The sequence below is a fragment of the Aethalodelphis obliquidens genome, unplaced genomic scaffold, assembly GCF_003676395.1.
Source record: "Aethalodelphis obliquidens isolate GAN/ISIS:26980383/991018 unplaced genomic scaffold, ASM367639v1 scaffold8, whole genome shotgun sequence".
NCBI lineage: Eukaryota > Metazoa > Chordata > Mammalia > Artiodactyla > Delphinidae > Aethalodelphis > Aethalodelphis obliquidens.
Window position 1 is genome coordinate 44,960,840 of NW_020837952.1, and position 21,122 is coordinate 44,981,961.

Sequence of the window (21,122 nt, forward strand, 5' to 3'; positions counted from 1 at the left end):
TATATATATATATATATATATATATATATATATATGTATATATACTTTAACATAGTATTGGTGATTTACTATATTTCATCAAATCTAAGACACCATTCATGTTAATATATACCTGTATTTTATAAATCACTAAGCAATGAAAAAAATTGCTCCAAATTGTTTATTATGACATACTATTGACTGTAAGGTACATCCTTATTTCAGAGATGTTTAAAATGTCCAAAAATGTGCACTTTTAGACGAGATAAAATATAGTAGTAAAATGGAGATGTGTTTAGTATTATCACTCACACTCCCTTAACTTTGTACTCTCTGGCAATAAAATTTATAGATTTTCATTATGGATATTTAATATACAACCATTTTATAGAATTTCTGCCCATAAATATGCATATACATAATCATAAATATACTATATTATATATGTGTTATATATAAAGATATACATATCTAGATATTTACTATAGCACAGAAGCAACAAAAAGAAAATGAGTTTTGCTGGGATTGTGTTTATCTACCAAACTTGTGAATAAACAGTAAAACTATAATTCTAAATTAATGATATATAATATTGATAACAGTTTTCATTTAGCATTTTAGATTCACTTTTTATTATTTTTACTGCTTTCTGTGGTTACTAAAAAATCGTAAGTATAGATAGAAATGCTTCAAAACAAATTACAAATAGTAATAAATGGGCTTGTGTTCATTCTCAGTTTAGTTGGATGACTTTATTCAAGTCCCTGTGAATGAAAAATTCACCCCCAGCTCTAAACATTTAGGTTGAGAACAGAAATATTAACAGGTGTCATTTATTAATAACCAAATGGATATTAGCCAATCAGTAGACTTTGGCAGTATCAAAAACATTTTTCCTTCTCTGGATACTTCAAATAATCATTAGTCTCAATAATATTTATTAATTCCCCAGATGTATTTAAAGCAATAGTATATGAAGTGACCTTAAGTGAGCCTCACTCTTCCTGTTCTACAGGTGAGAAACCAAAGACCAGAGATGTTGAGTGACTTACCCCAAGTCACACAGCTAGTTAGAGGAAGGGCAGGGACCTAAATCCAAGTTTCCCTTTTCTGAGTCAGCACATTTCCTGTGACTCCACATAAGAAACGCCACTCTGAATCTGCCTCAGAAGTTGGCGCCTCGGACATTCATAGCACAAATTGAAACTTTAGGAAGACAAGAGAGGTTTTTGTTTTTTGGGTTTTTTTTTCCTGCATTTACTCAACCAGGAAAATACTAAATGCTCTCTTTGTGTAGAATATAATACTAGGTGATGTGAGGAAAAGAAATCCAGTGCCTTCCAGCATTTGGCACGTAGAAAGAGATAGATACATATTTGTGGAAAGGAAAAGGTAGTGGTTAAAACATGGATTTGAGTCTCAACTCTCCCATTTACTAATTACTGTGCATGACTTTGGTCAAATTATATGTCCTCCCTGAGACTTGTTTTCCACATCTGTAAATGTGGAGAATAAAACTACTTAAGAGAATTATTGTGAGAATTAAGTCAAATGTAAAAGTCCTGGCTCGTACAGGTGTCAAATAAATATCCACTTCCCCCCAAAATGTGACATTTTCCCTTGAAGAATTTATATTCGTAAAGTGACAAAATACACATACACACACACACACGATCAATCATTAAAAATGTAATACAGTAGATTATTAGGTGCCAAGTCTAATTAAAAGGAAAAAGAAAGAAAAAAGAACAGACTAGTTCTACCAGTAGTTTGCAGAGTAAAAGAAATCTCATTAATGATCAAAATGACTAAAGAAAAAAAAATTACTAGAAAAAAATGGGCAGTCAACATGTCTCCAGTTCTCATTTTCTTTACATCCCCTAATTATTATTTTGACTCATAATTAGATTGTTATCATAAGACTATATTCATTTAATATACTATATACTAGTCCACTGGTATAACTTTAGAAATCATTGTGTTTGCCTACTAATTTGTGAATTGCATGTGTTTTCATTGTGGTGATGACATGTGGTTACCGTTTCTACTCCTCCAAGAGTCTGTGGCAAAATCCCTATGAGTCTAAATATCATTACAACCAACATCTTTATACAACAAAAGATCTCCCTGCCCTGAACAAAGTCAGCCTATTTCAAATAGACATTAGATAAATCACAGTCAGTCTTTTGGGCAGTATCTTGTTATGGGACTTGACCTATATAAATACTTAAAAGTTTATTCTACATAAAATTTCTATAACTGCTCTATATTTCACTAGGAGTGTCAAGTTATAGAAATTTCGATGTAGATGGAAGTACTGTAAATGTTATATAGGTCTATCCCCATGCTTGGAAAGGAATCAGTAGTGCCTATAGAAATTTGGCTTTTTCTTCCTACTGAAACTTAATGTAGCCATGCAGATAGGGTCATGTGCAGCCACCATAGTAAGTATAGATATGTTCTGAATGAGTAAAGGAGACGCTACAGATGGCAGCCTTGACCTCACGTTCCAGTACAAAATAATGAATCCATCTCCTTGCAATTTGGGATTCAGTGAAGTGATGGAGAGGAAAGGAAGAAGGAAGAGGCAAGAGGTCATTGGTGTTTATATTAGGATTAAGGTCGTAGTAGAGCGGGGTGTATTTTGGTGTTTTAATGAGAAAAAAATGGTGAGGATGATTGGTTTTATGAATCTACCAACAAAACTGACTCAAGAAACACACTGAAAATGATGATCTTTATTACTGGCTTCCTCATATAAACAATCACCTCATTCATCTAGGTACATCTCAGTGTTTTATTTGTGCCTCTTGTTATCTATTTTAATCTAGTTTGATCTCTTTAAATCTTTTCACCAGTGTCAGGAGGACCCTTGCAATGTGTATGTAATTCTTCTTGGTTGAGGTACAAATTGAACACAATGTAGTATGGCGTAGTTTAACCATGTGGGGACTCAGGCTAGTGTGACAAAAATAGAGCAATAATAAACTGGATTAAGGAAAGACCCACAGAGAATATATACATATATACACACATACACATTTAAATTGCAATCCTCCAAGACTTCCTACAAAATATTTAAATGTTATATTTGAAATTTAGACTGCTTTCAGGCAGTGGTTATAGTAGATCAGGCAAATTATTACCAATATTTCAACTTCAGGACAATTTTCTTCAGCTTTTCAATTTCCCCATGTTAATAGAGGGTGTAATTACCATTTCAGTGAAATGAAGATGATAGTTGTGTCTTGAGTCTTTAAGAGGCACATTTTCCTAATGGTGTTACTAGTCCTTCCCACAAAGGTTACTGATGGACCAATGACCTCTCACTTCCTTCCATTTCCCAGATTTGCCTCAGCATCCTCTACTGAGCAAAAGACTTACACAACAATGGAAATTAGATATGCAGAAGTCATCCTTGCCTAATGCCACCCTAAACTCTATGTTCATATTTATATTCTCCTCCCCTTCCCTATGATTACAACCCAGTCTTTCCTCAAGAAATTCTGAAGCGGGTTGTAATTAATTGGACAATGCAAACATATGCAACTCATTATTTGCTAACATGATAGCATGAATCTGTTTTCACAGTGATGTTTAAGATGTGTTGACCGGTTTTCCTGGAAAAATCATATCCAAACCAGCATTATTCACAGTAAGCAGTCACTATAACATTTCCAAATTAACCTTAGTTGATAAAAAGAGTCAACTAAGCTTAAACAAAATTAGGACTACTTAGCTAGTGAAGGAAATCAATTTGAATTATATTTTGCATTTATACTAAGTCTCTTTCCCTAAAAGTGTTTATTCCTGAGTTTTGTTTCATTTTTTGGTTTTAAAATACAGACAAGTGTATGTACTTTAAATCATATATATGTGTGTATATATATTAGTTATATATGTTCTTTATATGTTCTTTTGACAGTGATCAAAATTTAGAGTCATAATTTTGATAATTACACTAAGAAATTACTTTCGCCTTGTTCATGGAACGCTTAATGACTTGCTTTACAGTTTCACATTTATATTTTCATGATTCATACCCAACCTGCTTCCAAAACAGTTCAAGACAATACTTTAAGATGAAATACGAGAGATTTCTGGATCTCATTCTCTTTTTCTACTCTAACAATTTAGAAAAAAAAAGTTTTCTCTTAAAAAGAATATGTATACACAAAAATCATATGAAAAACAACCAAACCAAAACAAAAAACAAACGCTTAGTCACAGTTTCAAATGTTTTTTGTATTAAAAAACAGCAAAAATGGTTAATGTACACATTTACTTACATGGTAGGGAAAATGCTATTTGCAAAATCCGAAGATTTGAAATGCTGGGTTTGTACCATCTCCACATAGAGCTAGGGTATGCACGCCAATGAAGGTAGAAAGAGAGCATTGTTCTTTCACAGACCAACACCTAAAATCTTCTAGTTCTTAATCCTTATTTCAATATCGATATCCTAGATGAAAACATTTCTTTTAAGTTCCTTAAAATCTCACCTCCTATTTAGACTAGCAAGTTGAAAATAAGTAAACATATCTTAAGGATATTTCCTTGTATCCTCCTCTCCCCCTAATATTGTGTTTTTAACTAGGAAAACGAGAGCGTTAATATAAGTGCACGTATCTGATCTTTGACAATCTGGAAGTTTCCCTGAGACTTCAGGCAAAGTACACTTGCCCCTCGGCTTTAAGGACTCAGGGTTTAAACAGAGCTTGTAGCACTGACCCGAAAAATCGGTACCATACTCCGACCTTCCTTTTCTTTAAGGACCAGTGGGCAGCTATTAAACTAGGCAATGGTTCTCCCCGGTTAGGGAGGTGAAACAGCAGGAGGAAGAACCTGAGATAGACGTGTGGGAGCTGCTGAAGAATGCGAAACCCAGCGAGTACGAGAAGATCGCCTTCCAGTATGGCATCACTGACCTGCGCGGGATGCTCAAGCGGCTCAAGCGCATGCGCAGAGTGGAGAAGAAGAGCGCAGGTGAGCACCCCTGGGGGAGATTAATCCTTCCTATTTCCTGCTGGGTTTGGGGACGGACTAGTTGGGGTGGGATTTGCAGGGGTTACTCTTCTCTTGGTTAACTTGACTTCAGGTGAAGTAGTTTACTGCCCCGCACATCATAGGCTAAGCGGGTAGCAGACAGCTGCTGAAGGTTTAAGGTAACAGAAGGTGCATTACAGTGACACATACAATGTATTATATAATGGAATATTAAACATTCCCGCTGTTACTGGCAATTTCTCAGCGGCCCCTTTCTCCAGCCTCTGCATCTCTCCCTCACTCTCAAATTCCTGATTCTTATTTAGGCAGAGTAGATTCTATGTTTCTTTGTTTTACTGTTATATTATTCCACCCATTTGATGAGGCATGGGGAATTCACTTCTCACACCCGATATGGTTACCCAAGTGTTTAAACATGCCCATATTTGGGCAAGTTTCCACAGTACAAAAACTTTGATAAGCCTACTATTTCAGTCAGTCAAAGGCATTCCATTTAAGCTCACGAGTCATCGAAAGTATCTCATAAATTATATGATAAAAAACTGTGACATAGATGTACACAGATAATGCCAATGATCCTGATAATAATCATATTAGGAGAATGAGCATGTTCTTCAAGTCCAAATTTCATTTGGATACTTCGTATCATACATTCCCTGAAGAATGAAGATAATCATTTTTGAAGCCTCTTCAGTAATTCTTGTTTCTTCCAAAAGCATGTGGATTCTCTTTACATTTTTAAACCATCTTATGGTTTATAAATTGATTCAGACTCCTAAAATATAAGGGATAATTTGGAAGGTTCCTAATTCTTTCTTCTTCAGTCTCAATTTTTTATTTAGCTTTAGGTTCTCATACATATATTGACTATTCAAATTCATAGCATATGCATGTGAACATAGTTTTGCTTCTTCTCTCTTACAGCTTTTGCAAAAATTCTCGATCCTGCATATCAGGTTGATAAAGGAGGCAGGGTAAGATTTGCTGTGGAACTGGCGGATCCAAAGTTGGAGGTGAAATGGTATAAAAATGGTCAAGAAATTCGACCCAGTACAAAGTAAGTGGAATTTGCGAATAATCAGTGATAACTATACAAATCAAAGAGTAATTTGACTTAATTTTCTATGCCTAAAAGCACTTTTTAGTTATACCTGTATGATACAAAATCATATAGAGGGACAGCAAAAACTTTTCATGTATTTTGGAACCATCAAAATTATAGTACTATATAAATTAAACCCTGTTTTATGTTTTAATTCTATACAAACTATTTCAAGTGATTCCTAACTATGGATTTGTGTCACTGTAGGTTATATGTGATTACTTCAGAGCATTGCCAAACTTCTCCCAGTTTTTTTATAATCAAATTTTGAAAAAAATTGAAATCTATATTTGATATACCAGCTGGGAATCACACCTTATAATTAGATAACTTGTTTTTCCAGCGTAGCATCTAAAGCCTGTGTTTTATTGTTTTTTGGCCCTTTCCCAAATGAAGGAAACAGACTAATCCCTGATACCTGATGGTATCGCTAGACTATTATGAAGCTACTTTACAGAGATCCTTCTCGGTCTGAGAGATTTTCAACTCCAATATATATTTTTTCACTTAACAGGAGCCACGTGCATATTTATAAAAGACTTTAATCCTGAATATCTGTCACTTCTGTGGTACAACTAGGTGGATTCCAATTTCTTAATGTGGTCATGCTCTCAGAGTGACTTTGTGATAATAATGTTTATATCTGGTAAAAATCTCTTGAAGGCAGCCTGAATTTACCAAAAACATAATTTTTTTTTTTTGTGGTACGCGGGCCTCTCCCCGCTATGGCCTCTCCCATTGCGGAGCACAGGCTCTGGACGCGCAGGCTCAGCGGCCATGGCTCACGGGCCTAGCCGCTCCGCGGCATGTGGGATCTTCCCGGACTGGGGTACGAACCCGTGTCCCCTGCATCGGCAGGCGGACTGTCAACCACTGCGCCACCAGGGAAACCCCAAAAACATAATTTTACTTGGTTATCTTTATCTAGAAAAATGTTGCTTAGTGTTTTGTTCTTGAAATCTTCAAGTTGAGAATTTCCCAAATGAGAACTTTTCTTTAGTTCTGTTATGATGCCCTGATATATCCATCCATAATCTAGGTCACAGATAATCAAATTTTGCAGTCTCCTTAGATTTCAGGTTTTTGTTTCCAAACACTCAACTTCTTTCTTAGTAGATGATATCTATGATATGATAACACTAGTTCTTAAGCTCATTTAAGAGAATCACATTCTATAGAATTTACCATCTATGTTAATGATTAAGTTCATATTATTGCTTAAATTGTATAATCATTTATTCACCCAATAAAATCTGTCTCACTGGGCTAGCAAGGAGTGAAATCAATGAATCAATGAAAAAGATCGTCTCTGTCCCTCAATAAAGTAGATGAATTGCTCATTTTTTAAAATGTACAGAGTTAAAAATCTTAGCCAACCCTGTTTTCCAACAATTGGTTCATTGGCAAATATGTGAGTACTGATTTATATTTGAAATGAAAAACATACATGAAAGAAAATGACAAATTAAATATTATGTGTAAATATGCATATGCGTTACATTACATGTTATAAAGATAGACATTGGTTTCATGTTTGATGTTTATTAAACTATGTAAGACATGGCTACATAAATTGCAGATCAAAATTACTATTTCTGACTTTCAAATATTACTGAATTATAAGCCAAATTTGCTGGCAATAAAGAAAAGAGTAAAATCAAGTTCACGGACTCTGTTTATCTTCCTTCTGTTTAAAACAGATACATCTTTGAACATAAAGGATGTGAAAGAATCATGTTTATCAATAACTGTGTGCTGACAGACGATTCAGAGTATTATGTGACAGCTGGTGATGAGAAATGCTCCACTGAGCTCTTTGTGAGAGGTAAAGTGAAATTTCTTACTGTAGCCATTAAGAGCCAGCAGCTCTCCTTCTCTCAGGGATAATCAAAATGGAAATGATGAAGTGAGCTTTTGAGCTCCAGAGCAGAGACGGCAGTACCTCTAGAGATGGTTTATCTTGGGTGTTAGATTGGCTCTGGATTAAAGCCTCTCTGTACTGCCAGTTATTGTGTATCCTAATTAATCGTCAGGTTCGTTGAAGACTAGAAAAGCCAAAGGGAGAAAAAAACTGAGTAAAAATGCCCTGTAGTTTTGGCTCAAGCAAGCAGTATTTTGCCATATAATTGTTCTCGTGATAACTTCTGAAACCCAATAAAGTCTACTGGATAACCATTTCACACACTCAGCTGATCACAAATAGATTTCTCTTGAAACAGCTTCATTAGTAAAGGGCATCAGTCGTTGGCACTGAGATCGCTGAAGACCATCATTTACTAAGACATTGTGAAAGAGCTGGAGGGTGTCAGTGAAGCCATGAATCACTTATTTTCTTTATGAGGACCTATGATTAAGGCAGCTCTGTAATCTTGAACATCAACTATACTTCAGTTAAAAAATTTTTTAAAAAGACAATTCTGCAATCTCTATCATCCGTCTAGAACCAGAAGTAGAGAATTTTAGTGTTATACGTTCTCCTTCCCCAGAAATGCCTACCATCTGGTATCTTATTTGCCAAAAGAAGGATATCTGATACAATTTGTCTGCTCTCTAAAACAATAATTTATTTGATTTGAAGAGTTCTTAGAAAATTGGAAAAACTTACCCAGGGTTGCCAGCTATTTATTTTGCCATGAAAAAATCATAAAAAACCTACCTACTACCTACCACCATCTAACCATGTCTCTATGATGGATGATACTTTCTTATTGTTGGTTTTTCATCTGTGAACAAACCCAGGGTCACAAGGCAGGTTTTTGGACATTTAATGATTCTGATTTTCGTTTTTTTCACACTAGAGCCTCCAGTTATAGTGACCAAACAGCTGGAAGATACAAAAGCGTACTGTGGGGACAGAGTGGAATTAGAATGTGAGGTGTCTGAAGATGATGCCCATGTAAAATGGTAAATAGCTTTCCTGAGGTCTGTCCTTTTTTTGGGGGGGGGTGCTGTGTTGGGTCTTCGTTGCTGCACACAGTCTTTCTCTAGTTGCGGCGAGCGGGGGCTACTCTTCATTGCGGTGCACGGGCTTCTCATGGTGGTGGCTTCTCTTGCTGAGGAGCACGGGCTCTAGGCACGCAGGCTTCAGTAGTTGTGGCGCACAGGCTTGGTTGCTCCGCGGCATGTGGGATCTTCCTGGACCAGGGTTCGGACCCATGTCCCCCGCGTTGGCAGGCGGATTCTTAACCACTGTGCCGCCAGGGAAGTCCCTGTCCATTTTTAGTAGACAAAAAAAGTACCTTCATAGTTTGGAGAACAGGAAATTGCATTTACAGATATGAAAAGGATCTCAACCTCATTCGTGTTAGAAGTTTTAACTAAAACTATACTAAGATACTGGGTGTTTTTTTCACCTGTGAAACAGAAAACTGAAAAAAGATCTAGAAATCTATATTGGTAAGGATATAGGGAAATAGACACTTACTAATAAATGGATGGGTCAAGGTTCTCCAGGTCTATTTGACTCCAAAGCCCATGGGTGCTCTATACCATGCTTACTCTCACTATGCCATACTGGCAAGTTACATTGAAAATATACTTATTTTCAAAAAAAAAAAAAGAAAAAGAAAATATACTTTTTTCATGTTATTCCTAGTAACTTTATTGTTAAGTATCTCAGAAAAATACTTTAGACTGAGAATTACCAATTACTTTAACAGTTCTTAAAAATAAAAAGCATAGTTTTGGGGCCAGATGGGAAGTGTTTTCTCAAGTTCTCTGTGAGTAACCTCAAAATTAAAGACTAGACGATTCGGAGTCTTAAAATCTTAATTGAGAAACAGAGTAAATTATGCAGCAGGAATCTCTAGTAATTGGTACAGGATAGATTGTTCATTCTAATCTAGAATCACAACTGTCTTTAAAGTGTATTAAAATGATATTCTTACTAGTGTGTGTCAAGAGCCCAATGTAGGTAATATCCATTGTTAGCATCTTTATCTGATTGATCTTAAATGGAAAGAGTGGGCTTATGTTTTTAATGTCATTTTTCAGACAATACTTGTTACAATATTAATCTATTGATACATTGATCCATACATTCTTTAATTCAACAAAAAGGTCTTGAGTGTCTGGTATCTGTCTCCTGAAGGGTCTTTTATAAAACTTTTTTTTATAATCTATTTTAACTCAGGTTTAAGAATGGTGAGGAAATCGTCCCTGGTCCAAGATCAAGACACTACATTAAAGTTGAAGGCAAAAAACACATTTTGGTCATAGAAGAAGCAACAAAGGCTGATACTGCAGAATATTCTGTAATGACAACAGGAGGACAGTCATCTGCTAAACTTACCGTTGACTGTAAGTAAGACTTCCTTGGATGTCTTCCAAGCTGTTTTACTAGTGTCTTGTGTTTGTTAATTCAGTTTTAGGAGAGTTTCAATCTATTTGGCTTGTACTTGTGGCAATTTTAAATATGTAAAATTAGATTCCATTCCAGCTGAGTGTCTACGTCATATCAGTCAGGGACTCTAAGAACTTACTTCTCAGTTTAATAGTAGAATACCAATATTGGGAAGGAAGTATAAAAATCAGCTGCCAGAGAAGTTACCCAAATGGTTAAGAAATATTTCAGTCCCCAAACCATATAAATACATGATAAATACTTAGATATGATATCAAATCCTGATATCCTGTTTGCTTAATCCTTTGGTGACCTTTGGTTTGGTGAATTTGCTATCTCTTCAATAAACATTCAACATTCTTCAATTACATTTGGGCTGAGAAGTTGCTCAAACTAATGGGTCTCAATTGAGAAGACTAAGCTAATTTGCCGATATGCTTTTTTTTTTTCCACTTTTTTTTTTTTGCGGGTACGCGGGCCTTTCACTGTTGTGGTCTCTCCCGTTGTGGAGCACAGGCTCCGGACACACAGGCTCAGTGGCCATGGCTCACGGGCCCAGCCACTCCACAGCATGTGGGATCTTCCCGGACTGGGGCACGAACCCGTGTCCCCTGCATCGGCAGGCGGACTCCCAACCACTGCGCCACCAGGGAAGCCCGCTTTATTTTTTTTAAACAATTTTTTAAAAGATTTTTTTAAGTCGTTATTGAATTTGTTACAATATTGCTTCTGTTTTTTATGTTTTGGTTTTTTGGCTGTGAGACATGTAGGATCTTAGCTCCCCAACCAGGGATCGAACCTGCACCCCTTGCATTGGAAGGCAAAGTCTTAACCACTGGACCACCAGGGAAGTCCCCCGATATGCTTTAGAGGCGTGAAAGAATTCATGTCCTTTTCCAAATGCCCCCTAGTGGTAGTCAGCTCTTAATGGCAGAGTCTGTCCCTTCCAGTTAGCCATGAAAATTAGAATAGCGAACTTCACAAGAAGATCGGTAATACATGCAGAGCAGAAACTCTGCTTCCTTATTTCTTTCTAAGTCCAGGTGCAATTCATATGATTATTGAATTATTTGGAAGTAATCGCAATACACTGCTTATGTTTTGTGGAATGATGGCCATTGTAGTGTAATATCAAAAAGTTTTTTCAACCATAGGCAGCTCCTTATCTGTTTAAAGCAATTACGGTCAGTCCTGCTGTAATGTAACATATGCATTTCTAAAAATTACTGTGCTGTACAAAGTCATGCAATAAAAATCATAGAGCTAATGGGGAAAGTGGGGTTAAGAACACAACACTCAACAATTTTGTCAGGGACACATTTTTTAAAAAATAAAATGATAAGTTATAAGAAAAAAACAGTAGTACAGTTTTACAGATGTTAAATGGTTAATAAATACTACAATAAATACGGCACTTTACCTTGAAAAAGACCTGAAATTTGCTTGTGGAAGTGGTGTCAGAAGTGTTGCAGTTTGTGAGCTATTGTGAAGTAGTGGAAGGAGGTTATTTGAAATTGGATGGAGAGCTGTCATCTCAGATGTGCACGGATGTGGCGCATTTAACATGGGTGAACTAAAGCAGCTGGTGGATGTTTGAGGCGTACGTGTGTGCTCTGTGCGGTCCTACCTGATTCAGTTCAGCTGGGTGCCGTTTTCTGGATTCACCTAGTCTTTCTCATGAATAAAATCATGCTTAATCGAACGTGAAATGTGTGTTATGCTCTGTCCCCAAATATTTCAACTGCATTGAACAAATTCTCATTTTCAAAACAAGCATTATAGTGAAACTGTACCATTGTGAAATGACACCGTCTTGGCCTGTCTGGAATTTAGATTTGGCACTTAATAACCATCTATTATTTCTGCAGTAAAACCTCTGAAGATATTGACGCCTCTGACTGATCAGACTGTAAATCTTGGAAAAGAAATCTGCTTGAAGTGTGAGATATCTGAAAACTTATCAGGAAAATGGACTAAAAATGGCCTCCCCATTCAGGAGACTGACCGTCTAAAGATTGTTCACAGGGGAAGGTAAGTAAGCTAGGGTGGTCCCCAAGTGAGGGCTGGTCCCCATCTTCACTTCTTCTGCTTCCTAAATTACATGATTGGTAAGGATGTTTGGGGAGTACTCATAGGGAGAGGCTCTATTTCCGGTTCTTTGCTTTCAAATAGCAAGAATATGTGATTCCTCTGTTGTACATCATGTCCTACCTGTGATCCTGTACCTGTACCTTACAGTGAGGTGCTGTGTTACTTCAAAACCCATTGACGGAGTCTTTCCATATAAACATGAGCTTAGAGGATACTGAATTCTAGTTCAGGAACTGGTTGAATTGGATTCACTGTCCCTAACCAATAAGTGTCATGTGACCTTTCCACAATTTTTTTTGCTGAGGCGGGGGGACGGTTTGCATAATATCCTAGAATCTAGCAAAGATGTAGGAGAAGAGTTCTTAAACTAGGATCCATGGATTTTTAGGAGACTGTGAATGAACTTCAGGGGCCCCCATAAATCCTTTGAAATTGTAAGCAAATTCTGTGTGTACAAAAATACTTGTTTTTCTAGATTGAGGAGCCGTAGTGTCCATCAGATATTCACTGGCTCATGCTGCCAATAAAGTTAAGAACTATTGCTCTTATGCCAATACTTTATAATAACTATAAATGGAGCATAACCTTTAAAAATTGTGAATCACTATGTTGTATACATGAAATATATAATAATGTATGTCAACTAGACCTCAACTTTTTTTAAAAAAAGAACTGTTGCTCTTAGGTTTGCATAAAAAGCCAAAGTCAAGTTATTCTTGGTAATTTCTTGAATCTTAAAATATGGCATCAGTGAGGTGTTATCGTCTATCCTTTTTTAAGCTATGAGATTTTAAAAAGGAACAAGAGATTCTTGCATAGTAAGCAGGCTGTATTTGTAGAGATAGTTTATATAGCCCAAAATAAATACTGAATGTGAATCAATAAATAGGATAATTAAGGCATCACATTATTCTCAGTCTCTCTCCAGGCTGCACTAAACAAGTTAAGATAAAACCAGGTGTCTCCTCAGTTTGGGTCCTACACAGTCTAAATCTTTGCAAAGTCTTAGAAATATGTTTTTTCATTTCCTTAGAATCCACAAATTAGTGATAGCCAATGCTCTCGTTGAGGACGAAGGTGATTATGTATTTGCACCAGATGCCTACTCGGTTACTTTGCCTGCCAAAGTTCATGTTATTGGTGAGTAGATAAAAGAGATCATTGCAGAGTTGTGTTCTTGTTTTTCTGGTTTTGCTTACCTTGGAATTATATTCAAAATGTGATATTTAAAGAAAAATACATGAATTGGTAGGAATCACTAATCATAATAGTTGATTCTTAAGAGGTCTTAACAATGAAGTAGTTTTGCAAGGTACCAGGCATCAACTACTTTGACTCCGCTTATATCCTTTTTGACTGGATAAAATATTGGTTACTACCAATGTTTAACACTACCCAAGTACTAACCCAGATAATCACATGGAAATAACCGTCTGATAACAAAGGCCACGGTTAATATTCCAGATCCTCCGAAGATCATACTGGATGGTCTTGATGCTGACAATACAGTGACAGTAATTGCAGGAAACAAGCTTCGTCTAGAGATTCCCATCAGTGGAGAACCACCTCCTAAAGCCATTTGGAGCCGAGCAGATAAGGTTTGTTCTATACACACACACACACACACACACACACAAACACACACACAGCCTACCCTACTCCCTGTCTCCCGTGAGTCACATGAAAGAAGGCAGCAAATAAATGTACAGTAAAGATGTAACTCCTTTAATAAAGAAAGATTACTGATTTTCAGGCAAATATAATAACTATTCATTTGCTTTTCATATTTCTGACTACCTACTATGTGACCCTGTGCATATGCATATGAATGTTATTATGTGCAGTGAATGAGGTTCTACCTTTCCTTCTAATGGGTGTCAGGGAATGGGGTGGAAGAGAAATAGACAATGAATTATTAAATAAATAAATAAACAAAGTCACTTTGGATAGTAATGAGTGCTACGAAAATTAAAAAAAACAAAACAAAACAGGGTGGGACTTCTCTGGTGCTGCAGTGGTTTAAAATCCGCCTACCAATGCAGGGGACACGGGTTCGATCCCTGGTCCAGGAAGATTCCACATGCCACAGAGCAACTAAGCCCATGTGCCACAACTACTGAGCCTGTGCTCTAGAGCCCGCAAGCCACAACTACTGAGCCTGCATGCCACAGCTACTGAAGCCTGTGCGCCTAGAGCCTGTGCTCAACAAGAGAAGCCACCACAATGAGAAGCCCGTGCACCGCAAGGAAGAGTAACCCCCTCTCTTCGCAACTAGAGAAAGCCTGCGCACAGCAACGAAAACCCAATGCAGCCAAAAATAAAATAATTATTTAACAACAACAAAACAGGGTAATATGATTAATAAGTGACTGCATGGGGCATGAGAACAGCCTCTATGAATGACAACAAGAAACCATTTTGAGAAGATCAAAGCAAAGAGATTTCCAGTTGATGTCAATGCAAGTGCAAAGAACAAGAGGAGAGAATGCACTTAATGTGTTGGAGGAATACAAAGAAGGCCAGTGTGGCCAAGGCAGCGTGAGTGAGGAGGAGAATAATAAATAAGATTGGAGTGGTAGAGTAGAGCCGGCTCAGGTGTGACTCTGCAACTTCCTATATAAAATGTTTTAGGCGCAGTAAAACTGTTCCATATGATACTAAAATTATGGATACATGTCATAGGTTTGTCAAAACCCATAAAATGTACAACACCAAGAGTGAACCCTGATGTAAACTATGGACTTTCAAAGATAACAATGTGTCAATGTAGGTTCATTAATTATAACAAGTGTACCCACTCTAGTGGGGGATGTCAGTAGTGGGGAAAGTTATGTGTGTGTGGAGACAGGGGTCATATGAGAACTCTTTGTACTTTTTCCATTCAATTTTTCAGGGAACTCAAAGCTGCTCTAAAAAATAATTTGTTTTTTTTTTTAAATGTTGGAGAGTGTTTCCTCCTTTTCCATTTTCTGGAGAAAAAAAAAGCTTTATTGAGCTATGGGACAACTTCAAGCAGTCAAATCTATGTGTAATTGGAGTCCCCAAAGAGGGGGACATAAAAATATATAGAGAAAAAATGGCCCCAAATTTTCCAAATTTGATAAAAACTAGAAAATCTCAGATACAAGAAGCTCAATAAAATCCAAGCACAAGGAACATTAAGACATCTACACCAAAAAAAAAAGACATCTACACCAAGACCCATCATAATCAAACTGCTCAAAACCTGTGGTTAAGAAAAAATCTTAAAAGTAGTCAGAGGGCTTCCCTGGTGGCGCAGTGGTTGAGAGTCCACCTGCCGATGCAGAGGATGCTGGTTCGTGCCCCGGTCCAGGAAGATCCCACATGCCGCGGAGCGGCTGGGCCCGTGAGCCATGGCCGCTGAGCCTGTGCGTCTGGAGCCTGTGCTCTGCAACGGGAGAGGCCACAACAGTGAGAGGCCCGCGTACCGCAAAAAAAAAAAAAAAAAAAAAAAGTAGTTAGAGAAAAAGTCACATTAAACCCGTGGGAACAAAGACAAAGATGACAGCTGATCTCTCTGGAAACAAAGCAAGTGAGAAGACAGTGGAGCAACGTTTAAAGGGGGAAAAACTGTCAACCTAGAATTCTATACTCAGTAGAAATAATTATCAGAAATGAAGGCAAAATAAAATTTTTTATATACAAAAGCTGAAAGAAGTCATCTCCAGCAGATTTGCACTACAAAAAATGTTAAAAGAAGTCCTAAAGTCAAAAGGAAATGATACTAAGATGAAAACATTTTCACAAAGGAGCTATCAATAAGTGGGTCAGAAATAATAACTACATGGATAAATGTATAAAATATTTTTTCTTATTATTTAAATCTCCTTAAAAAGATACTTGGTTGTTTAAACAAAAATAATAACAATGCGCCATGGCCTTCAAACATAAGTGTGAGTAAAATTTGTAACAATGAAAACATAAGGCCAAGAGGGGAGAAAGGAAGTAAGGATTGAAAGGAGTGAAATGGATGTATGCTATTGTAAGTTTCTTTTGCTAAATGTAAAGTATCATAATACCACGTGAAGGTAGACTATACTATAAACCCTAAAGGAACCACTAAAATAATAAAACAAAGAGTTACAGCTAATAGGCCAACACAGGATGTAAAATGGAGCCACAAAAACGTATCTAATGAATCCAAAAGGAGGCAGCAAAAGAGACACAAAGGACAGATGGGACAAATAGAAAACAATTAGCAAGATGATAGAACTACAAAGAAAAATAGGTAAGTTAGAGACTTTACTGCTTTTCTCAATAGCTGATAGAACAAAATGTACAAGTTTTGAGAAATACTATCAACCATCTTGATGTAGTTGACATTTATAGAACACTCCATTGAACAAAGTAGACTGGGCATTATTTTAAGATGCACGTGGAAGATTTACCAAAATAGACCATAAATAAGTCTCAGTAAATGTGAAAGGATTCAGGTCATGCAAGATATATTCTCTGACCACAGTGGAATTAATTAGAAAACAATAACAGAAAGATTTGGAAAATTTCCAAATATTTAGAAACTAAGTAGCTTTTTAAAAAAGTAACACATGGATCAAAGAAGAAATTACAAGGGAAATTAGAAAATATTTATGAACACAACACATATCAGAATTTGCAAAATAGCACTAAATCAGTACTGAATAGCCCTATATCTATGAAAGAAATGAAATTTGTAGTTTAAAATCTTTTCACAAAACAAATTCCACATCTAGATGGCTTTATTGGTTAGTTCCACCAAACATTTAAGAAAGAAATAATACAGATTCAATGCAAACTCATCCAGAAAATTGAAGAAGAGAAGATAGGAATACTTCCCAACACATTCTTTTTTTTTTTTTTTTTGCGGTACGTGGGCCTCTCACTGCTGTGGCCTCTCCCATTGCGGAGTACAGGCTCCGGACGTGCAGGCTCAGCGGCCATGGCTCACGGGCCTAGCTGTTCCGCGGCATGTGGGATCTTCCCGGACCGGGGCACGAACCCATGTCCCCTGCATTGGCAGGCGGACTCTCAACCACTGCGTCACTAGGGAAGCCCCCCCAACACATTCTTGAAGGCCAGTATTACCCTTATAGCAAAACCAGAAAAAGACATTACAAGAAGGGAAAACTACAAATCAATATCACTCCTGAACAGAGATGAAAAAATTCTAAACAGAATTTAGCAAATCAAATCTAAAAATACATAAAAGGAACAGTACATTATATCCAGGTGGGACTTATCCCAGGAATGCAAAGGTAGGTTTAACATTTTCAAATAAGTTAATATAATTCAGCATATTAACAAACCAGAGAAAAAATGTGGTCATCTCGATAGACACAGAAAAGCATTTGACAGAATCCAACATCCATTCCTAGTAAAAATCTCTCAGCAAACTTGGAAGTGAAAGGAACTTCCTCAGCATAATAAAAGACATCCATAAAAATGCTACAACTATAATCCTACTTAATAGTGAAAGGTTGAATTCTTTCCCTTTAAGATCAGAAAGAAGAGAGAAAAGATGTTCACTCTCACCACTTGTGTTCAACATTGTACTGGAGGTTCTACCCAGGGCGATCAAGCAAGAAAGAGAAGTAAAAGACATCCATTTTGGAAAGGAAGAAGTAGAACTGTCTTTATTTGCAGATGACATAATCATCGATGTAGAAAATCCAATGTAATCTGCAAAAAAAATCTACTAGAACAAATGGTCATAGTAGCCTTATTTGTAATATTCAAAAGCTGAAAACAATGCAAATTCCATCAGTGGGTGAATGGATAAACAAATTGTAAGAAATTCATACAAGGGAGTACTGCAATAACTTGGATGACTCTCAAAATAATTATGCTGTGTGAAAGAAGATGGAACAAAAAACAAAGAGTGTTTTTTAAAAGCCATTAAAAAAAAACCTGACAGTACCAAATGCTGGCAAGGATATGGAACAATTAAACTCATACATTGCTGGTGGGAATGCAAAATGGTACATCCACTTTGGAAAACAGTTTGGTAGTTTTTTATAAAGTTAAGCATGAGCTTACCATAAAACTCCCCAAGGCTATTCCTAGGTATTTACCCAAAAGAAATGAAACACATGCCCACACAAAAACTCGTATAGGAATGTTCATGGCAGACTTATTTATAATTGTCAAAACCTGGAAATGACTCAAAAGTCCAATTGTACAAACATATTCCAACTGCACGTGGAATATACAATGGAAAACTACTCAACAATGAAAAGGAACGTACTAGTAATACAAGCAGCAACATGGATCAGTCTAAAAATATGCACTTGGAAGACTACATACTGTTTGATTCCATTTATATGGCATTCTGGAAAAGGGGAAACCAAAGGGGCAAATAACAGACCAGTGGGTGCCAGGGACCAGGATGTGGGGTTAGTGGGTTGCATGCCAAGGAGCATGGAGACACTGTGAGATGTGATGGAAACAGTCTGTAGCTTGATTATGGGGGTGGTTACACACTCACATAAATTTGTCAAAATTCATAGATTATATATCTAAAACTATGAATTTTACTTGATGTAAATTATAGCATAAGAAACAAAATAAAACATAGAAATATGAAGAGGATAATATAATACCACCCTAAGTAAGTTATTTTTCTTTTCAAGCAGAACATCTTTTACAATCTTAAGATTAGAATTTGGCTAAACTGAGGAAATTTTTTTCTATTATAAAATGAGAATTATGAAAGCCATTTCAAGTATTCTTACCGTTGCCACAATCTTATGTTATTGAAGACTTACAAGTCCTAATCCAGACACAAAAGAGTAGAGTTGATAACAGTGGCAAATTACCCTCTTTCTAAATTGCTTTGACCTTTCTCTGTTTTTCCTCTTTGTATATTGGCTGTCTATTATTGCATGGAAGATATGACCTGGGAATCAGAAAAATGTAATGCTGCTTTAAACTTCTGGTGTAAGGAAGAAGGAAGGCGAGAAATGAAGGAAAATAAGAAGGGGAAAAGGAGAAGGAGAAGAAGGAGAAAAGAAAGAAAATATAATAGAAGTCTCAACCTCACTCTGTCTTTACTTTGGGAATTAGATGTTCATTCTTTCATGTCTACTGGAAGGGAAAACTCAGTACTCAACTTGTATGGGAAATTGGCACTGTGGCCTTCTTCAACCCTTTTCAGTATTTTTAAATTTCCGAGACATCTAAAGAAATGAACAAATCATTATTTAGTTTCTGATATGAGTTTAAGTATTTCTAATTTCATGTACAAAGAAACTCTTCTCCTAGAATGACACTTCTGCGCTTGTATTTTTGCTCCTCCCAACTTTCTCTTTAAGGAGTTAATGGGTAGTGAACTCTGGAGTCAAATCCCTGTTCTACCACTTCTTAGCCGTGTAACCTCGGGCCACAGTTCTTCCCATGTGTAAAATGGGATGACAATACTTTTGTCCTTAGAGCTGGTGGAGGATTAAACTAAGAACACATATTTCAGGCATTAGCACCATGTCCAGCTTAAGTGCCCAGGCACTCTGGAGGTGTCCTTGTTGTTTGCATAGGTCATGCCACATTGTATTTCTTTCCTCTGTAGGCTATTATGGAGGGCGGTAGCCGAATAAGAACTGAAAATTACCCTGACAGCACCACTCTGGTTATTGATGTAGCAGAAAAAGATGATTCTGGTCTTTACCACATAAATCTGAAAAATGAAGCTGGGGAAGCCCATGCAGCCATCACGATTAAAGTTGTGGGTAAGGCCTCTGAGTCAGCAGACTTCTAGAATCAGGCTGACATGTCTAGATCCAAAGTAGACTTTGCAAGTTCTTGGTTCTCTCAGCTTTTCTGGGTAGCCAACAAAGAAGCACACGGTATAGCTGTATTTTATAAATCACTGCCTTTCTTTTTTTATCTTTGCCACTTCTTTATATGTCTTTCTTTCTCTTTTCTTTCCTTTTTCTTCCTTTTCCTTTCCTTTCCTCTCTTGTCTCTTTACTTGCCTAGAGGACTAGTTGCGGTGAGGAGTAGCTAAGGTTAGCCTTTTGGGGTTGCTGTCATTAGCTGTCCACAGTCACACTCCCTTTCAGTGCCCTCTACAGTCACTGACACACAATTGCTAAATAATTTCCAACATCACACTCACTGTAGAGGAGTAAGATCTGCCTTGGTTCTTAGATGACCATTTAAGTCCATTTTTCCTGATCCTGAAATCAAGTGAACTGAGTATGGCAGATTACTGGTGGTCCGAGGTCTCATGATCTCTTCATCCCACTTTAGCTTTCCCTCAAGAAACATATTACTTTTTTTTCTTTTCTCTCTCTCTTTTTTTTTGGCCATGCCATGGGGCATGCGGGATCTTAGTTCCCCTACCAGGGATCGAACCCGTACCTGCAGCAGAAGTGCAACGTCCTAACCACTGGACCACCAGGGAATTCCCAAGAAACATATTTCAAATTGATCCAAAACTAAGGTCACTTTGTTATGTACTGAACTCTATTTATAAGACATGGTAACTTGCCATTTTTGACTTGGATTTCTACCAGTCAACATCTTATACAACAACTGATGTAAAATGTGCAGTAATTAGTCCTTGATTCAGTTCTGCTGCAAGGTCACTTCTGTGGTTAAAAAACA

The 21,122-nt window shown here is 36.9% G+C and overlaps 1 protein-coding gene across 1 annotated transcript in view; it reads left to right on the plus strand.

Moving 5' to 3' along the window:
- Positions 1-21,122, plus strand: part of MYBPC1 (myosin binding protein C1) — a 111,829-nt gene that overhangs the window by 60,712 nt on the left and 29,995 nt on the right. The window contains exons 11-19 of the mRNA XM_027106010.1: positions 4,799-4,965; positions 5,911-6,043; positions 7,789-7,913; positions 8,887-8,992; positions 10,221-10,387; positions 12,299-12,461; positions 13,555-13,661; positions 13,986-14,119; positions 20,083-20,242. Of these exons, the coding sequence (XP_026961811.1) occupies positions 4,799-4,965; positions 5,911-6,043; positions 7,789-7,913; positions 8,887-8,992; positions 10,221-10,387; positions 12,299-12,461; positions 13,555-13,661; positions 13,986-14,119; positions 20,083-20,242 (1,262 nt within the window). The remainder of the gene's footprint in view (positions 1-4,798; positions 4,966-5,910; positions 6,044-7,788; positions 7,914-8,886; positions 8,993-10,220; positions 10,388-12,298; positions 12,462-13,554; positions 13,662-13,985; positions 14,120-20,082; positions 20,243-21,122) is intronic.